We start from the raw sequence: 17,140 nt of genomic DNA, 5'->3' as shown, positions 1-17,140 counted from the left end.
ATTGGTGGACATATAAACCAGACTGATCCAGATATGAACAGAATCAAAAGTGATATATAACTCATTGGTTTTATCGTTTTTTAGAATCTCAAAAACTAAATATTAAGAGGAAAGATAGAACCAAGAAAGAAACAAGATATATAATATGCAAGTGGAGCTAGTAGTTAATGATGTCCTTCATAGCTAGTAGTAGTAGATCTCTTCTTCTTCTTACTCAATTTGCACTAAACTTGGAACGTAAGAGCAGAGAGTCGGGCGAGTCTTGCATTCAGATCCTAGATCCACTTCCATGTAGTAACCATCTTCTCCAAGGATGTAGGCAATGCAGCGTTTTGGAGTGTCTCTAGACATGGTACTATCAAGAAGCACTGTGACTTTCTTCTCCATATCAATGAAGAAACTCCCATGTTGAATGGCACACTTAAGTCCTCCGTACGGAGTCATATCAAACGCAAAGAACTTGCTCCACGAGACTAGGTGGGGCTCAATCTTAGTCGTCAACCATACATCCATCATGTATAAATCTGAGTGCTGAAACATCAACGCGAGTTGCTCTTCTCTTACACAAGATAGAGAACCAGTAGCATCAAAATATCCCTTAACGGGGAGTTGCAACCACGGTCCAAATCGCTCTGTAGTGAAATCAAAACAGATCAAGAAACCATCCCAAACAATTGATGGGTCATCCCAATCAAACTCTTCTTCATCTTCTTCGTGAATTCTTTTCCTATCTATAGCAATCCAATAAGTATTCCCCTTCAAAGAAACGCAACGATTAGGCTCACACGTTATAGACCAATCTGGATTGACATCAACAACCCTCCATGAGTTGTTAGAAGAAGAAGGATTCAAATCATAGATTTCGCACTCGACAACTCGAAGGTCATCCAAAAACCTCAAAACCTTGTGGCAACCGTAGGAATCAAAGCCGAGACCATACCTGTTTTCAAAATGACGAGTCCTGGGTTCGATCAGTTTGGTTTGCCCAAGATAAGGGTTCCAAACCACAAGGCTCGATTGGTCGTAAGGCACGCATAACACTAACCCGTTGCAATGTATGACTTTGGTGGAAACCTTATTGAACTGATCGAGTTTACCTACTCGCTTTATAGATGTATCGTTGTTTAAGCAAAGATCGAATCTCACTGACCAAACCCTGGAATCCAGAACCATGAACCCTAGAAACTGATGCCTTGCATCTGCTTTGCAAACTATTACATCTTTCGATAAAGCGTTCCATTGTTTCACCGTAGATCGCACCGAGCTTAGCGATGTCAACGGAACCCTAGAAAGTATCTCCACTACCAATTCCTCTGATAATTCCGATATCATCGTCATCGTTCAATCAAATTAGGATCCGAATTCCGAATTCCGAATTCCGAATATAAACCAGAAACCAAACCAAAACCGCGTTTTATTAAATCGATCGATTAAAACCGAACCAAACCAAACCAAACCGAGTCTCTCTCTCTCTCTCTCTCTCTCTCTCTCTCTCTCTCTCTCTTTCGTTTAGGGCTTCTTTAGCAGTCTCTTTGTTTCATCTTCTTCGGTATTGATCTGATTTGCTTTCTGCTACAGATTATAAAAAATGGCATGGCGCAGTGCTGCTCGCTCTTTCGTCTCCGCAACTGCTAGAGCTCCGTCTCTCCGATCTCCGCCGGCAACGCTTCCTCGCCTCCGTCCTTCCCAATCCTCTTTACCCCGCCGCCGATTCGCCTCTTTCACTAATCTCAGGTTTCGCCATCTCTTGCCTTCATTTCTAGAAATTTTTATTTAATCATGACATGAACTAAGATTTGCAAGGTTTGAACTAGTTTGAGGAGAATTTAGAAATGTTTGATTTGACCATATTGAGATATCATATGAAACAAGTTTTTTTTTTTTTTTTTTTGGTTTGAAATCAATTATGTGGTGTTGATGATCTTGCTTGCTTGTGGCAGGAATTTGGGAGAGCTTGGATGCACAGAGTCTTTCTTGCCTCTGTACAATGTAGTGTCTGCAGCTCGACTCACATCTCACCTTAATGTCAATCTCCGAGCTTTCTGCGAGCTCTCTAACGGTACCTTCCCACGCACTTGTCAAGATCGCTAATTACTCTTCATTTGTGAGTGTTACTACTGCTACTTAGGATTTCATTGGAAATGTGAGCTAGTTGAAAGTTTTTCCAATTTCTTCTTGTTTAATGTTGCTACCTACCCTGGAACATTTGTTTTCTTGTCGAAACAGAGAATAAAATGGCCTTTTTGGTTCTCTGTAAATCAAATTTTTTGGTGTTAAGAACATGTATATATATATATTGGGCTTGGGATTGATAGGGAATGGAAAAGATGGGTGATGGAAGTGGATTTTCAGTCGCTGTCAAGAGAGGTGCTACTGCTTTTGTAGGTTTCTTGTCCATTTTGTTTTTCGTGTTCTTATCACTTTGCCACAAAAGTTTGCTTTTTTCTCAATAGATAGTCTTTAGGAATCCAAAATTTAGGACACTATTTTGTGTGGGAAATCAAACAGTAGGAGTAGAGCTTCAAACCTAGATATAACATCTAGTTCATGTTAATCCTCCTCTCATATATATTCATTTAAATATTTCGATAGAAAGCTTATCACCATTGATATAATGCATTGAGAAACGACACATTGGGCTTCATATAAACATTCTGCCTTTTACATCGAATTTTAGATTAACATAGTAAAGGTGTGTACTTCTATTCTCTTATGATCAATCACGGGTACCTTTTGAAAAGAGAAGACTTGTAAGTTCGATCTGTATCTGATTCCGATTCTCAAAGCCTTTGCCTGTGACTTGATGATGGCAGGTACTTAGAATGCGCAAAGTGGATGCATCAGTAATCTTGAAGCGGATACTTGGAAAAAGGGGGTGTACCAAGAAGAACTCATTGGTTGTTTTGTCCTTCATTAGGAACCAAAAACGACTTACATTTATTTGATTTTTCTTCACATTTGACAATTTCCAGTTTTAGAATGTCTGGTTTTCTCTTCATATTTCCAGTTAGATTCAGCTTTTCTTTCAGCATATTCCTGAAAGACCATTGTTTCATCTTGTAATTTATAATGTTACTTAAATCTCTTCAAGTACTATTTTCTGAAAGGAATTAAAAGAAAACTTTCTTTTAGTGTAAAGAGTTGAATGAGTCACCGTCTCTTGAACAGTGATAATTGGCCAGGCTTTTAAATGACTAAATTTGAACTCAGGTATAGAAGACCTTAAGTTACCGGTGAATATATGAATACATTAATTATAGACATTTAGTAGCAAAGACTAAAGAGGAAACAATGGTGGGAACAATGTGTGTAACAACATGAAAGGGTTTCAGTGTTTACATGAAAGCTCCTCACCAGAATGAGTCAGCGAAGTAACTCCTTACATAACAAACTCAATACTGTATTAAGTATTTTGACTGAATAAAAAGCTCATCAATACGTTCTTCTTGGATTTAACTTGCAACTTAATAAACAGCTTACACTTTACGAGGGATCTTCAGTTTCTGTGTTGTCTGCTTAATCACTGGAAGCCTCTGACTGATGGAGCTCGGGTCGCTATAGACTGCTAAATCAACTGGATACCCTTTCTGCATATATATATACATATTCAAGAGTTAAATCACTGGACCTTCTATATTCACTAACCGTAGAAACATTGTAATATGTTATCGTCTTGTAACAGAAAATTGTGGTTATTTGATGATGTATCGGAGATGGTTAGGTCTATCAGTCACCCGTTCTAGGTTTGATGGGAAAGATATGGATTTTTGAAAACCAAAGATTGGAATGGAAACAATATCTAGTAATCAGTCCTAAAAGTGAAGAAAACTAACCGCAGATAGAGACTGAAATGTTGCTTCTCTCCAACAGTTTTCTCGAAGAACAGTTGGTGTCTCATCTTTGCCAAACACATAATGCATTCTCGTCTCTCTCAATCTCATAAGCACACCGTCAACTCTAAGCTATTAAAAAGCAACCGAGAGGAAGATGAAAAAATTGAAACATCATAAAAGCCAATGAAGATTACAAATTGGTGCGTAATGCGGATTTTTCCGATTTGACTCACCCAAAATCGTAAGAGGAGGAACCATGAGCTTGGCATGACTCTCTGAAAAAAACAGAAACATACACTCATGTTATCCTTTGTAATTAATACTGAACTCATTTAAATTCACGTAATTGTGAAAGAACTCGACAGGAAAATCAGACTCGAGAATTCAAGATTTCTTTACCACTTTCACAGTCAGAAGTGACACTCCATTGTCGGCCAGCTCATCTTCATACAAAACAACCTGAAGGAGTAGAGAATAAAGTACATCAAAGGGCCCCAAAGAATGTGTTTGGTGTTTGTATTGATCACGGAACCAACCTCATCATAGAAGAGAATAGGCTCTTTAAGTGAGAGAGCAGCCAAATCAATCTGATCTTCACAGTTCTCCCACTGAAGACTAGCTTCCCCCTTCGTATTAGCTTTTGTCTCAACCTGCTTCACGTTAAAACAGCATATATCAATGATCATGAAAGTTATACTTGATTGATATTATTGTGTTGACTGAAAATGAGAACAAGGCGAACCGCTTCTTTATCTTTCTCAGTTACTTCACTTCCACAGTATGGCGTTGTAAACGTGTAATCATAATCTAGTATCACCTGCTGGGAAGGTTTGCTGCAAGTAGATCAGAGTGGTATCAGATACAACTATGTACAAGCAGAGTTTCGAAGAATATCTTTTGTGACATGTAAAGACCAGATACATTTGTCAATCAAATCCTGAAACTTTACCTCCTGAACTTCCATTGTGCTGCAGCAGGAACTTCAACAGGTGGAAGCCCTTCCTGCTTCCAACCAGCTAGTGCGTCAAATGCATTAAAATGAATCTTAGCGTTGCTACCTAAGTGTTTAAGGACTAATGCATTCTCGCCAAAAACCATTTCAGGTAAGTGAGATGTCCGAAGCTTTTCTTCCCACCTGTGTGGCCATCAAACATAACATTCTTAACTATGCAGGATGACAGAACATGCTATTTTGATACTCGAGACAAAAAGAGAAGTGTACAGTCAAACATTGAATTATCACAACAAAATTAACAAGAAATGTGATGAACAGAGATTGTAACAACAAAGCTCATTAACCACAAAAACTAAACAAAACAACGAAAATTTTCTAAAAGTCTCACAAATAAAACACTAGCGATATCACAGAACAAGCAAGCTATATACGAACATAGACTCAGCCAAAACCTAGGACAAACGAAATCAAGGTCACATTTCTAATTTTCTTGGATACGACTCCACTAACATCAGCTCAAAATCCCAAACTACAATACTCAGTTCTCAACAGTGCACAAACACCAACAACAAAGAATTCATATATGATCGTATGTTATGAGGAGACATAGGGTGAGAGAGAGAGATTTTTTTTTTTGTCAAACAGGGTGAGAGAGAGAGATATGAGTACTCTTCGACAGCGAGAGAAGTGAGAATCGTGCCTCGGAGGGTTTCGATCTCCCATCCATGGATGCGTAAACCACGACGTCCATCGGGAAGAAGCTCAGCACCGGAAGACTTAAGAATCTCTTTATCGACCTCCGTCTCCATCTGAATCGCCGGCAAAAATATTGGCACTACCTTTTTTTTCTTTCTTCTTCCGCCGATGGAAACAGACGACTACCAAAAGCAAAGGACATTTGACTTTTGATGGGCTTTGTAAGTTAGTAACATGGGCCTAGTTTAATTTCAGTTTGGCCCTATCAAATCATAATTTTGAAATGTCAAATTAATTTAACCATAAATATGCGTCAGTGTGAATCCGATAAAATTAGACCCTTAAATAAATCATTTTTTTATTTTTTAAAAAGTTGGACCCGTTTTGGTCAAAACTACTAATTTTAATGTGCACTACTAAAGCCAGGTGGCGGGTTTTGGTGTGTAAAGTCTTTGATATGCTCTCGGAACTGTTCGTATCCAAAACTTTTATCTCTGATAACATCGGAGAAGAAAAGGAAAGTGGTCGGAGTTTAAACGTTGAGATTTGAATTGAGAATGGCTACGCTCACTGATATAGCAACCCTTGAGGAGAAGTAAGTTTTTCTTCTTCACCTTCTTTTTTTGTTTTCTTTCTTTCTAATCTATCTACTCTTTTGAAATTCAGACAGGAAAGTTTAGATGTGGTCGTAGGATTGGGTTTTGTCTGAATTTAAGGATTGTTTTTTTTTTTCTTTCTTTCTTTCTTTCTGTTTCATGGTTGGTGGATTAATTTTTTTAATTCTCTGGGTGGTTAGTTTTGGATCAGGTCTCTAGATGGACGTTAAGTGCAGGGTTCTTGAATCTTGAAATGTGCTAAGTTTGATTCATCTACTAGTTTTCAAGTTGCGGATTTGATTCATCTTTGGTTTTTTAGGTACATCGAATTATGCAAGAAGCATGGAATCCTACCCAACACTTCCGTTTTATCTGCTTTCTTTGAGGTTTGATTACTTTTCCCTTCTCTAGAAGATTGCTTCTGTTTAGCTTAATCGTAGTGTTAGTCTGTGTTTAAACTACGATCAACTGAATTTGAAGGCGGAGGTGAAAAAGTCAAGGAATCAAAGATGTATCATGAACCTTTCTGTGGATAGAGTGCGGTACGATGACTATCACCCGCTTCTCGAGTTATCCAATGAGGTCAACACATCTGAGGTACAAGGAATTGATCTCTTTGTGAGATCCTCTTGTTCTTTAGAAGATCATCATGCATTGTCCTTAATCCGTTCTCTCGGTCAAAAACTCCGAGTTGTTCATCTACATGACTCTTTCGGGAAAAACTTCTGGCGGTAAGCAATCGTTTTATTTTTGTCTTTTTTTTTTCTGAAGCTGCTTTCCATTTTCAGTTTTGGTGATTGGTTTTACTTTACAGGGAAGTTTTCTTTCAAGGTTTGAGCTGCAAAGTTTTGAATGTGAGGTCTTTGCATTTCCATAAGCTTAACATCGTAGGAGAGTTCTCACAGCTGCACACCCTTATACTTGATAACAACCGTATTGTTGGTTTTGGGGAAGGCTGTTTTTCTTGCATGCCCAACTTGACATATCTTTCCATGTGTGGCACTCTAGTGTCAGATCTTTGGACATCAGCTGTTGCTCTCTCGAAACTCCCTTCTCTTAAGGAGCTCCGGTTTCAAATTTGGATCTCTTGCAGTGATTCTATCCCACTTAAATCCCAGTCATCGCCATCATCATCTACCACGGATTATAAGAACTCATTTATTGAATCAAACCCTCCCATTGAAGCAGATTGGGACGTTGTTGAACAGATGGATCCTAGTTTACCTGTTGAAGAGACTCTTCATAGCATGGACTTCTCGTATAAATTTCCTGAGCAAGATGATTCGGATTCACGTATCTCCATGTCTTCAGCGTTGTATGGAGAAGTAATCATGAGAGAAAAGGTAAAAACATATATAAGCTTTCTTGTTTGTAAGTCAGCCAAGAAGCCACTGGGATAGTTAAAGCTGATTTATACCATTTTGGCAGGCTAGGCAAGGGAAAATGCCGTACCTACCCAAAGATGTTTCACCCGTTGGTTCGTTCACAAGGCAACTTGGGAATGTTGGGTTGAAATATATTTCCTCTAAAGCATCACCGATATGTTCTGAAAAGCATTACAGGATGTACATGATAAACTCTCTGCCTACATTAAAAGTGTTGGACAATTTGGCTATCAGAAAGAGTGATAGAGACAGGGCCATTGAAACTTATTCCGCAAACTTTGAGGACTTACCGTACAAAAGAAAGAAGGAAAGTGTAGTTAGAGTCCTTGAGAAGCGTGAAACAAGATCAAGCAAAGGGAAATCTCAGAATTTCTATAAAAGATCTCTTTGTGCAGCTAAATTGGGTTCTTCTGCTTTGCCTCTTTTGCACTCACTTCCTTTTTTGGGTAGTAGGATTCATCAGGACGATAATAACAGTCAATTAAGTCCAAGGCAGTTTGAGTACCATCCACTGGATCCTAGCCTAATGGTATTTGGGACTTTGGATGGCGAGGTGGTTGTTCTCAATCACGAAAGCGGGAAAATTGTCCGTTACATCTCATCTCATGGATCTCAAAGTAGCATCTTGGGACTTTGCTGGCTTAAGATATATCCATCTATGGTAGGATCACAATTCTTTGACAGGCTCTGTTCCTTTCAGTTGTGTTAGTTCTTTACCTAGCAATTTTTTTTTATATCTCAAAAGTGTTTGTTTCTTTCAGGTTATAGCTGGCTCAGCCAATGGCTCATTGAAGCTGTACGACATCCAAAAAGCGTCATCAGTGGTTACTACTAACAGTCATTTCACTTCTGGTTCTGTGACTTTTGATGATTTTGACCAATTAACTTCGGTTCATGCTAATTCGACGGACCAACTATTTCTTGCTAGCGGATACTCAAAGGATGTGGCTTTGTATGACATTGGTAGTGGAACACGCCTACAGGTTTTTGCTAATATGCATCAAGAGCATATTAACGTGGTGAAATTCTCGAACCATACCCCGTTTCTTTTTGCGACTTCTTCTTTCGATAAAGATGTGAAGTTATGGGATTTGAGACAAGAGCCATCCCGACCATGCTACACAGCTTCTAGTACCAAAGGAAATGTGATGGTTTGCTTTTCTCCAGATGATCGTTATCTTCTAGCATCACCCGTGGACAACGAGGTACTCTGATGTACCATTTTGTTTCAACTTACTTATAAACATAAAAAAAGACATCATATTCGCCTTTTCGATATATTTGGTGTTCTTCTAACAAAATCTATTTGACCATTTGTCCCAGGTGAGACAGCTTTTGACAGTTGATGGAAGGCTTCATCTGAACTTTGAGATAGTACCGAGAGTAAGCTCCATGAACTATACTAGATCGTACTACATGAATGGTAATGACTACATCATCAGTGGAAGCTGCGATGAGAATGTGATCCGTGTTTGTTGTGCTCAAACTGGAAGGCGCCTTAGGGATGTCACTCTAGAGGTAGGTAGATTGTTTTTCTTCTAAACACTATTTAACATAGAAATGCAAACGCAAAGAAACAGTTGTCTATAATTTTATAAACGCGGTATATATGAATGTGAGCTGCTGAGTGTAGAGAGCATATGACCTAACACTATGTGATTTGGGTTTGGATTGCAGGGAAACCGCTCGGAATTTTCCATGATGTTTGTTCAGTCTCTACGCGGTGACCCCTTCAGGGTAAGTTAACATGATGTAAGTTAGTTAACCTTGTATTCGATAATGGCATTTTGTTAAACTTGTGTATGGTTTGGTTGATCTCATGCAGGATTTTAACATGAGTGTATTGGCTGCGTATACACGGTCGAGCTCAGTGTCTGAAATAGTCAAGGTAAAACATGATTATCGGAAAACACACAGTTTGGTGTTGTATCAAATACCCCCAATTATTTTAAGTTAAAAGTTCTAATTGATGATGATGATGATGACAGGTGAATTTGTTAGCGTCAAGAGATTCAACAGAAGAAGAATCTCATGGTCTACGTTCCGGCACTTCAAGTAGCATGGGAGGCTGAAGATTTAAAACAAACAAATGCTTTTTATTTGGTTCCTTTACAAACAAAAACAAGTGACACACACACCACTTTAGTAGATGCCTATTGTTGTTGTAATTTATTATATAGTACTAAGAAGAATATAAAAGAATGCTGTAAGAAAGAATAATAAACGAAAATAAAATAAAATAGTGTTAGGTCGAACCGGGGAGCTGTGACTAAGTAGTATAAAACAAAACTTGAGAAGGAACAAAAGGATAACACTAAACCTCTCTCTCGTCTTCCACACACACACGCTGACGCAGTCACAAACACAATGGCTCTTTCTTCAGGAATCTTATCTACTACGACCTTTCTCTGCGTCGATACGGCATCGTTCCGCAGCTCTCTGTTGTCTCCCTCTTCGGTCCGCTTGTCCCCTCGTCATCCGGCGGGTAACCTGCGCGTTTCGGCGACGGCGGCGTCTTCCGAGCCGGCAGTCACCAAGACCAGAGAGCCACGTGGCATCATGAAGCCTCGCCCGGTGACCCAGGAGATGCAGGATATTGTCGGCGTTCCAGAAATCCCTCGCACTCAAGCTCTCAAACGCATTTGGGCTTACATCAAGGAACACGACCTTCAAGTAATATATATATATATATATATATATATATATATATATATATATAAATCACCCCTCTTTTTTACTTACTCTCTCTCTCTCTCTCTCTCTCTCTCTCTCTGGAATGATGATATACAACTCTAATCTGGATTTTGCATTTTGGAAAAAATTTCACTCTAGTTGTTGTGGTAATTTGCTTTTAGGGTAAGGTTTTTGAGGTTTTGGGGTTGTTTGTGGGTTCGGATAGAGAGGTTCTCTAAGAACTGGATAAGGGTTTCCTTGTGGTGTGTTGTTTACCTGAATGAATCTTGTCTTGTTTCTTTACTGTTTAGTTTTAAAGATATCTGAAACAGCTTCTTTTTTGACAAGGCTCTATGTTATTGTGTTTGTTTTCCTTCATGCTTGATATGATAAACTTGAAGACTTCAACTGATTTTGAGATTGAATTTGGGGTTTTTGAATTTCTTTCTTACTTATATGACTGGTTAATTGCTTCATATTGTTTGTGATGATAAACTTTGGTTGACGTGTTTTAAGTAACAACTTTGTTGATGTTCTTTGGTCATTGACTTAACGAATGTGTTACTTATGTGTTTATGATTGATTATGACTACTAGATCCTGTTTAATGACTCATTGACTCTTTGGGCTCTGCTTTACTTGTTCTGTCTAAGATTCTCAAGTGTTCCTTGTGCTAACATTTGAACAAAATAATCAGGCGTGTAATGTATATATCTTCTAATCTATCTGTGTGAACTTGGTGGCTAAATGAATGAATAATGTTTGTTCATGTTCTCCAGGACCCACAGAACAAGAGGGATATACTCTGCGACGAGAAGCTCAAGAAGATATTTGAAGGCAAAGAGCGTGTTGGGTTCTTGGAGATTGCAAAGCTCATTGGTCCTCACTTTCTCTGAATAGAGAAGAGAGAGAGAGAGAGAGACTTTTGGCTGGGAGAAGACGACTATCATTGGCCGCCTATGTTTTGCTCAACTATTAAAAATGGCCATCAAAGATCAGATTATTTACATATATATTAGTATAAACAATTAGGGTTTAAGAAGTTGTATGCAACCAAGTAGTACTTATATAATTTAAGCCTTTTTGGACATCTTTTTGTCGGTTATGTGCTCTCTCATTTGCTTCCCATTGCAGTTCAAAATATTCCCCTTTTTCTGTCTTATAGGACATGAAATCTTCTTATCTAATGCATCGGTTCTTCATTATCTACTTTTAATAATATTCATTTCTCCATAATGAATCGCGTTTGAAATCAACACTTGAATCACAACCGCTGGAATCGCAAAACATGGCTTGCAACGCAAATGTGATGTTACCAAGTCAACAAGTGCCTTGTGCGGAACATGACGTGCTTTCAGTACAAGAACCAATTCAGACTACACTTGCTGCTCATGAAGAAAGATTGACTGGTGCATCAGATTCAATGGTAGCACTTGAAGATTTTTCATCCTTAGTCTTGGAAAAAGATCGCGTACCTTCACAGTTTGGTATTGCTTTTGGTGAAGTACGTACCCTCTGATTTTGGCAACAGGATGTTGTATGTTCCTCACAAGACACAATTACATGTTTTGCATGTCCCTAAAGAAGTGTTCGTTGAAATGATTAGTCAAAGGCATAAGCAGAAGAAGGGGAAGGTCTTGGAAATTCAAGTTCAAGAACAGGTTTCTTCAGAGAGCGAGCTCGGAGTAATAATGGTTGCCTTGGGCTCTTGGGAGAAAATGTAATTCTGACACCTAAGAACAGGGCTGTTGCAGGGGTCTGTCTCAGAGAGTGGCTCAGCTTGTTCAACCTTGCTTTGAATATGTTAAACAACTGGTAGAAGTCACGCAAGTAAAATCTCTATATGAATTGATGATTGATGCAAATCCATTGAGGAGAAATATGATTCATTGCTTACCTTTGAGAGTTGGTTGGAGAGGGAGGAGCACCGACCAGATGCATTCTCATCAAGTGATTCAGTTCATCTTCTTCTGTGTAAGCTGTTCAGTATACCAAGCTGATAAAGTGAATAATATGCTTCTTCTTGCTTACAAGATCTTAGAACCCATGAAGCAGTTGTTGTAGATTTGATGATTCAGTTGTTAAAGGAAGCATACCTTTAAAAACGTGTGTGATTTGATGACATGATGTTTGTAATAAAAATTAGACGGAAACAAACTAATGTGTTTCAATATAGCCAGTTGTGGAGAATGCAGAATCTAATTAAACACGCTAACCAGAGTAAATCAAAAGGTAACCCTCTTAATGGAACATACGGTATAACACAGGCCACTGTTCTTTGCAGAATTCTCTCAAGCATAATAAACATGTTATCTTTGATACGCTTAAATGCTGTACTTTGAGACTGACACTTAATCAGTTTATTAACTTGGACTACATCTACAGTGTGAGGAATAGAGAGAGAGTTCAGAGATTGCCTAATGGCCTGTTCACAATTGCAGAATTCTCTCTCAAGCACTTGTGAGTCCCAAAAAGTAAAATTCAATTATATATAACTTAGTTCAAGATCGACATGATCACATTAGCTAGTGCTAAGAACTAAGAAGGACTAATAAAAACAAACCAATTTTTAACTTATCTGGATCACATCTTGAACAATCTTAAACTTATCTATTTAGGTTCACTAAACATTTAGGCAAAGTTTAATCAAATAAACCTTTAATTTAAAGATTAGGTAGAGTCGTTATATAAACTCTATAGTCATCGGTCAGCTATAATTCCCTTATTTCTAACAAAGACGATTAATAAAACGATTATTAGATATATTTGCACAAAAAATATATAGATGCACTCATTAGGAACCAGCCGTTGAACGAGAATATGTATATATATAATATGCCTAGATATCGAGCTATGTAAAAGATACACAAGAAGACATCGGAACCGTAAGTTACAATTTTACACACATACATGTTCTGCTTAAAACTGTTTTATTGAAGTCACATCTGAAAATTCTCAATTTCTCATAAAACTATTATATTGCAATTTTAACTTGAAAATAACAGCTCTTTCTAATCACGCAACAATCTTGAGATTCACTCATTCCTTTTTGTCTCCGCCCACTAACATAATGCATCGTCATAAACAAAACTGGCACATATATAATATATAGTTCTCTCATTATGCTTATGCTAGAAGTGTAATCCACAAGCTTCTTTAATTTGCAACATTTCTTAGTTTTATTTTCACAATTTTCAGAAATCTCTATTGATTTATATATAGGTTGGGTAAATTTAGAATTTCTCCTTCAAGAAATAGAAAATGTTATTTAATGGTTATATTTCTCCAGCGAAATGTATGCAAGCATGACATGTTATAGTGTACGTTGCCGTGCTAGACCAATGAAGAAATGTATAAGGGTCCGGTTAACACCGGTTTGACTTATTAACGAACAACAAAGATCGTACTTTTTGTCGATGGATCGATATTTTTGTATTTTGATGCAACTATAGCACTGATCAACTATGGCTTACACGAGTTACATGGTAATTAATGTCATGTGCTTATAAGGGCATCTCCAACCCATATCTCCATTTTTTTTCTCCAAAATGGAGAATTCTATTTTGGAGTTGGGTTTTACTCCAACCATGTTCTATTTTGGAGTAAAAAATAGAGATTTCCAAATTGTAGTGTAAAATGAAAATAGAAGTCTCCAAATATTGAGAAAAAAATGGAGATCTCTATTTTGGAAATGAAAATGGAGATGGGTTGGAGCAAAATTGACTCCAAACTCCATTATGAAGATGAAAATGGAGATGGGTTGGAGTTGGTCTAAGATTAGAAAGACCCAATAGATTGATTTTTGAAATCGTGAAGAAAAAGAGACGATGATTGATCATAATTTATGATAATAAGAGTAGGGATCTATGTACTGTCATAATATGAAACTATGAATGTGGGTAATAATAATATATGAGAAGATAGTAAAAGTTAAAACGTCATTGATGGATTTAATTAACAACTGCAAGCACTGATCTTTGCAAGTCATACGAAGCCGATGGGTTTATTATTGAAATGATTAAACAATTTTTGGTAGAAAAAAACACCAATTGTTGATAGATTCGTGCCATGGAGTTGATTAATGGTGATTGCACGTACATGATAATCTACTATTATTTTTTATTTTTTTTGGTCAAAAATCTAATATTATTTAATAATAAATACGGTAATTCTAAAACTCGTTGGTTATAAAAATATATTTTTATTGGCTGAAAATTGAATGTGTGGGTGAATGACTTGGATCGGATAATGATTTTTTATTGGGCCAGACCCGTTAGCTGGGCTGCCAAAAATAATCTACTATTATACTATTTAATAATCTACTATTGTCTCTACTTCGACAGTGGTGTATAACCCTAATAATCTCGTTAACCGAAAGAGTAATAAGAATAGAGAGTAGAGAGAATAGAGGGAGTAGAGAGAAAGAAATGGCAACATTGCAAACACTATTGTGCCCGACACTGCTTCTATCATCGTCGAGAGCTAAATGTAAGCTATCACTTACTGGCTCATGTTTTTTTTTTGTTTTTGTTTTTAAGAGAATTTTGAGGAATCTCGTAAGTAGATAAGATAATTTGGTAGCGGATCTTATTAAGGGGGTCGGTTTGTAAATATTCCATTGTATCTAGGTTTTCTTATTTCTCGTATACTCTAGAGATCTCACGCTTGTGTATATATACTTTGTATCATCATAATAATAAGGGTAAGCTGTTCTATTACTATCTTTACATGGTAGCAGAGCCAAACCTAGATCCACAACTCATATAACTTTTTGTGAGCGGTTTCGATCATGTCAGAAACAGAGAAGACTACGATGAGTGAAGGGAAAGGTAAGGAGATCATAAGGGTGTCTGAAATATCAACATCCTCGCCTCTTTACTTACATCCGTCTGAAGGGCCTGGAAGTTTGATTACTACGGTACAATTGAAAGGGGATAAGTATGAAGATTGGTCTAAGCATGTGCGGAATGCCTTGCGTACTAAACGAAAGTTGGGTTTTATTGATGGGAGTTTGGAGAAACCGGTTGTGGCGGAAGAAATCGAGCAGTGGGAAGTTGTTAATTCAATGATTGTGGCATGGCTGATGAATACGGTCGAGCTAACGTTGAGAACCATGATTTCGATGGTGGATGACGCACACATGTTGTGGGAAGATTTGCGGTTACAGTTCTCGGTTGGGAATGGACCGAGAGTGCATGAACTAAAATCCGAGTTAGCTAACTGCAAACAGCAAGGAGATAGTGTGATGATCTATTTTGGGAGACTAAAGAAGATGTGGGATGAGCTGGCAGTGTACAAGCCTTTGAAATCGTGTTCGTGTGGTGAACTTGTTGCACAGCTTGAACAAGAAAGAGATGAAGAACGAACACATCAATTTTTGATGGGGTTGGATGATGTTCGGTTTGGTGGAATACGCTCCACACTGACAAACATGGAGCCGATGTTGAAGTTGTCTCAAGTTTATCAGCGAGTGGTGCACGATGAAAGACAGCAAGGTATCACACGCAACAAGGAAGAACGTGTAGATGCGGTAGGCTTCGCTGTTCAAAGTGGGAAGAAAGGCAAAACATGGGAGTTTCAGTACTGTGAAAAGGATGTTACATGTACCCATTGCGGTAAATACAGGCATGCTATCTCCGACTGTTTCCAGATCAAAGGATATCCGGACTGGTGGGATGAACGTGGCAGAAACTATGGTGAAGGAAGAGGAGCTGGAAACAGAGGAGGTCGAGGACGCTTTGGGCGAGGGGGAGGAATGGTTGGAAGCTTCGGTCGAGGGAGAGGTTCGCAACTGGCTCGCGCGAACGTGGCTCAGACTCACCCTGGGGAGGTTGGGACTGCGAGTTCAGTACTCGCACAACCTGTTGCGAACTCGGCCGCAACTGTTCGTAAAGTGTTCGATCGAGCTTCTCTCCCGCAATTTACTGACGATCAGATTACTTCTTTGATTAGTCTTCTTAATCAACAGAAAACAGCACCTTCTGCATCCAAACTTTCTGGTAAGATGGATATGATCATAGATTCTGGTGCGTCGCATCATATGACTTCGGATATTAACCTTTTGAGTGATGTTCAATCGATATTGCCATGTGTTATTCGTCTTCCCGATGGGGATCGAGCTATGGCTGAAAAACAGGGGCGGATGTGTTTGGGTGGTGACATATGGTTGAATGGAGTTTTGTATTCACCCAATTTGATGTGTTCTCTTATTTCTGTTGCCAAATTGCTCCAAACGACTAAAGGATTTGTTACTTTTACTGAGGAAGTGTGTGTTTTGCAGGACCGTACTTTGAAGATGATTGGTGCGGGTGAAGAGTGTGATGGGGTCTACAAGTTCAGAGGGATTCTTGGAGGACAAGCAAACAAAACAACAAGCAGTGATCAACGTGCGTTGTGGCATAGACGTCTCGGGCATCCTTCTGATCGTGTTTTATCTTATTTATCTAGTATTTGTGATGTTGGGAAAACAGATGACACAGATGGGGGTTGTGATATTTGTTATCGAGCTAAACAAACTCGGGATTCTTTTTCTGAAAGCAATAATAAAGCAGATGCTATTTTTGATTTAATTCATTGTGATATTTGGGGAGCTTACCGTACTCCGTCTATGTCAGGAGCAGTTTATTTCCTTACTATAGTGGATGACTATTCATGTGCTGTCTGGATTTATTTGTTGCTTGAAAAACGAGAGGTATCCTCGTGTTTACAGAATTTTTGTGCTATGGTCACTCGTCAGTTTGATAAAAAGGTGTGTGCGGTTCGATCTGATAACTGTACCGAGTTCACATGCTTAAAACGTTATTTTAACCAAGAAGGGATATTGCATCAGACGTCCTGCGTGTACACACCGCAACAGAATGGCCGTGTGGAACGGAAACATCGACACATTCTTAATGTGGCACGATCCTTGATGTTTCAGGCTTCCTTACCGGTGAAATTTTGGGGAGAATGTGTACTTGCTGCAAGCCATCTTATCAACAGAACTCCCACACAGTTATTGTAA

The 17,140-nt window shown here is 38.4% G+C and overlaps 5 protein-coding genes and 1 pseudogene across 11 annotated transcripts; 4 read left to right on the top strand and 2 right to left on the bottom strand.

Annotated features, from left to right (window-relative positions):
• Window positions 1-34: 34 nt before the first annotated feature.
• On the bottom strand, window positions 35-1,463 carry LOC104727578 (F-box protein At3g19880 pseudogene; annotated as a pseudogene). Its single transcript, XR_015571865.1, has one exon. The product of XR_015571865.1 is annotated as an F-box protein At3g19880 pseudogene (transcript).
• Window positions 1,444-3,138, top strand: LOC104721374 (uncharacterized). Of its 5 annotated transcripts, XM_010439341.3 has the most exons (4): window positions 1,498-1,734; window positions 1,941-2,059; window positions 2,316-2,381; window positions 2,814-3,138. In XM_010439341.3, exons 1-3 carry the CDS (start codon window positions 1,589-1,591, stop codon window positions 2,333-2,335), a joined length of 285 nt encoding a protein of 94 aa, XP_010437643.1. In that variant the 5' UTR covers window positions 1,498-1,588; the 3' UTR covers window positions 2,336-2,381; window positions 2,814-3,138. The 5 variants fall into 5 exon arrangements, with proteins under 5 accessions (XP_010437644.1, XP_010437643.1, XP_010437642.1 ...); XM_010439342.3 differs by lacking the exon at window positions 2,316-2,381 and having other exon boundaries at window positions 1,444-1,734; XM_010439340.3 differs by lacking the exon at window positions 2,316-2,381 and having other exon boundaries at window positions 1,941-2,104.
• An 89-nt stretch (window positions 3,139-3,227) lies between these two features.
• Window positions 3,228-5,707, bottom strand: LOC104721373 (TIP41-like protein). 2 transcript variants are annotated; one of them, XM_010439339.3, is made up of 8 exons: window positions 5,458-5,707; window positions 4,783-4,968; window positions 4,576-4,666; window positions 4,370-4,483; window positions 4,233-4,292; window positions 4,067-4,108; window positions 3,834-3,962; window positions 3,228-3,587 (listed from the first exon to the last, which is right to left on the bottom strand). In XM_010439339.3, exons 1-8 carry the CDS (start codon window positions 5,595-5,597, stop codon window positions 3,477-3,479), a joined length of 873 nt encoding a protein of 290 aa, XP_010437641.1. In that variant the 5' UTR covers window positions 5,598-5,707; the 3' UTR covers window positions 3,228-3,476. The 2 variants fall into 2 exon arrangements, with proteins under 2 accessions (XP_010437641.1, XP_010437640.1); XM_010439338.3 differs by having other exon boundaries at window positions 4,370-4,486; window positions 5,458-5,705.
• A 112-nt stretch (window positions 5,708-5,819) lies between these two features.
• Window positions 5,820-9,720, top strand: LOC104721372 (protein DWD HYPERSENSITIVE TO UV-B 1). Its single transcript, XM_087474095.1, has 10 exons — window positions 5,820-6,079; window positions 6,400-6,466; window positions 6,561-6,811; window positions 6,895-7,423; window positions 7,509-8,126; window positions 8,227-8,670; window positions 8,789-8,983; window positions 9,143-9,202; window positions 9,291-9,353; window positions 9,454-9,720. The coding sequence occupies exons 1-10, from the start codon at window positions 6,042-6,044 to the stop codon at window positions 9,535-9,537; spliced, it is 2,349 nt and encodes a 782-aa protein (XP_087330221.1). The 5' UTR covers window positions 5,820-6,041; the 3' UTR covers window positions 9,538-9,720.
• A 19-nt stretch (window positions 9,721-9,739) lies between these two features.
• Window positions 9,740-11,227, top strand: LOC104721370 (upstream activation factor subunit UAF30). The gene is made up of 2 exons (XM_010439336.3): window positions 9,740-10,138; window positions 10,917-11,227. The coding sequence occupies exons 1-2, from the start codon at window positions 9,833-9,835 to the stop codon at window positions 11,031-11,033; spliced, it is 423 nt and encodes a 140-aa protein (XP_010437638.2). The 5' UTR covers window positions 9,740-9,832; the 3' UTR covers window positions 11,034-11,227.
• Window positions 11,228-14,950: 3,723 nt separating this feature from the next.
• On the top strand, window positions 14,951-17,140 carry LOC147933587 (uncharacterized). The gene has a single exon (XM_087471003.1). The coding sequence runs from the start codon at window positions 14,951-14,953 to the stop codon at window positions 17,138-17,140; it is 2,190 nt and encodes a 729-aa protein (XP_087327129.1).

This window comes from Camelina sativa, chromosome 11, assembly GCF_030686135.1.
Source record: "Camelina sativa cultivar CO46 ecotype springtype chromosome 11, ASM3068613v1".
Classification (NCBI taxonomy): domain Eukaryota; kingdom Viridiplantae; phylum Streptophyta; class Magnoliopsida; order Brassicales; family Brassicaceae; genus Camelina; species Camelina sativa.
This window is presented reverse-complemented; position numbering and strand designations above follow the sequence as displayed.

Bases quoted from the DNA above. Each gene is read 5' to 3' on its own strand.
- LOC104721374 (XM_010439340.3), top strand. From the start codon at position 1,589: ATGGCATGGCGCAGTGCTGCTCGCTCTTTCGTCTCCGCAACTGCTAGA. The intron at 1,735-1,940 runs GTTTCGCCATCT...TGCTTGTGGCAG, and splicing joins GCCTCTTTCACTAATCTCAG to GAATTTGGGAGAGCTTGGAT.
- LOC104721373 (XM_010439338.3), bottom strand. From the start codon at position 5,597: ATGGAGACGGAGGTCGATAAAGAGATTCTTAAGTCTTCCGGTGCTGAG. The intron at 4,487-4,575 runs GTTCGCCTTGTT...TTTAACGTGAAG, and splicing joins CTGAGAAAGATAAAGAAGCG to CAGGTTGAGACAAAAGCTAA. The intron at 4,293-4,369 runs GTTGGTTCCGTG...CTACTCCTTCAG, and splicing joins CTATTCTCTTCTATGATGAG to GTTGTTTTGTATGAAGATGA.
- LOC104721372 (XM_087474095.1), top strand. From the start codon at position 6,042: ATGGCTACGCTCACTGATATAGCAACCCTTGAGGAGAA. The intron at 6,467-6,560 runs GTTTGATTACTT...CTGAATTTGAAG, and splicing joins TTTTATCTGCTTTCTTTGAG to GCGGAGGTGAAAAAGTCAAG. The intron at 9,203-9,290 runs GTAAGTTAACAT...GATCTCATGCAG, and splicing joins TACGCGGTGACCCCTTCAGG to GATTTTAACATGAGTGTATT.
- LOC104721370 (XM_010439336.3), top strand. From the start codon at position 9,833: ATGGCTCTTTCTTCAGGAATCTTATCTACTACGACCTTTCTCTGCGTC. The intron at 10,139-10,916 runs GTAATATATATA...CATGTTCTCCAG, and splicing joins TCAAGGAACACGACCTTCAA to GACCCACAGAACAAGAGGGA.
- LOC147933587 (XM_087471003.1), top strand. From the start codon at position 14,951: ATGAGTGAAGGGAAAGGTAAGGAGATCATAAGGGTGTCTGAAATATCA.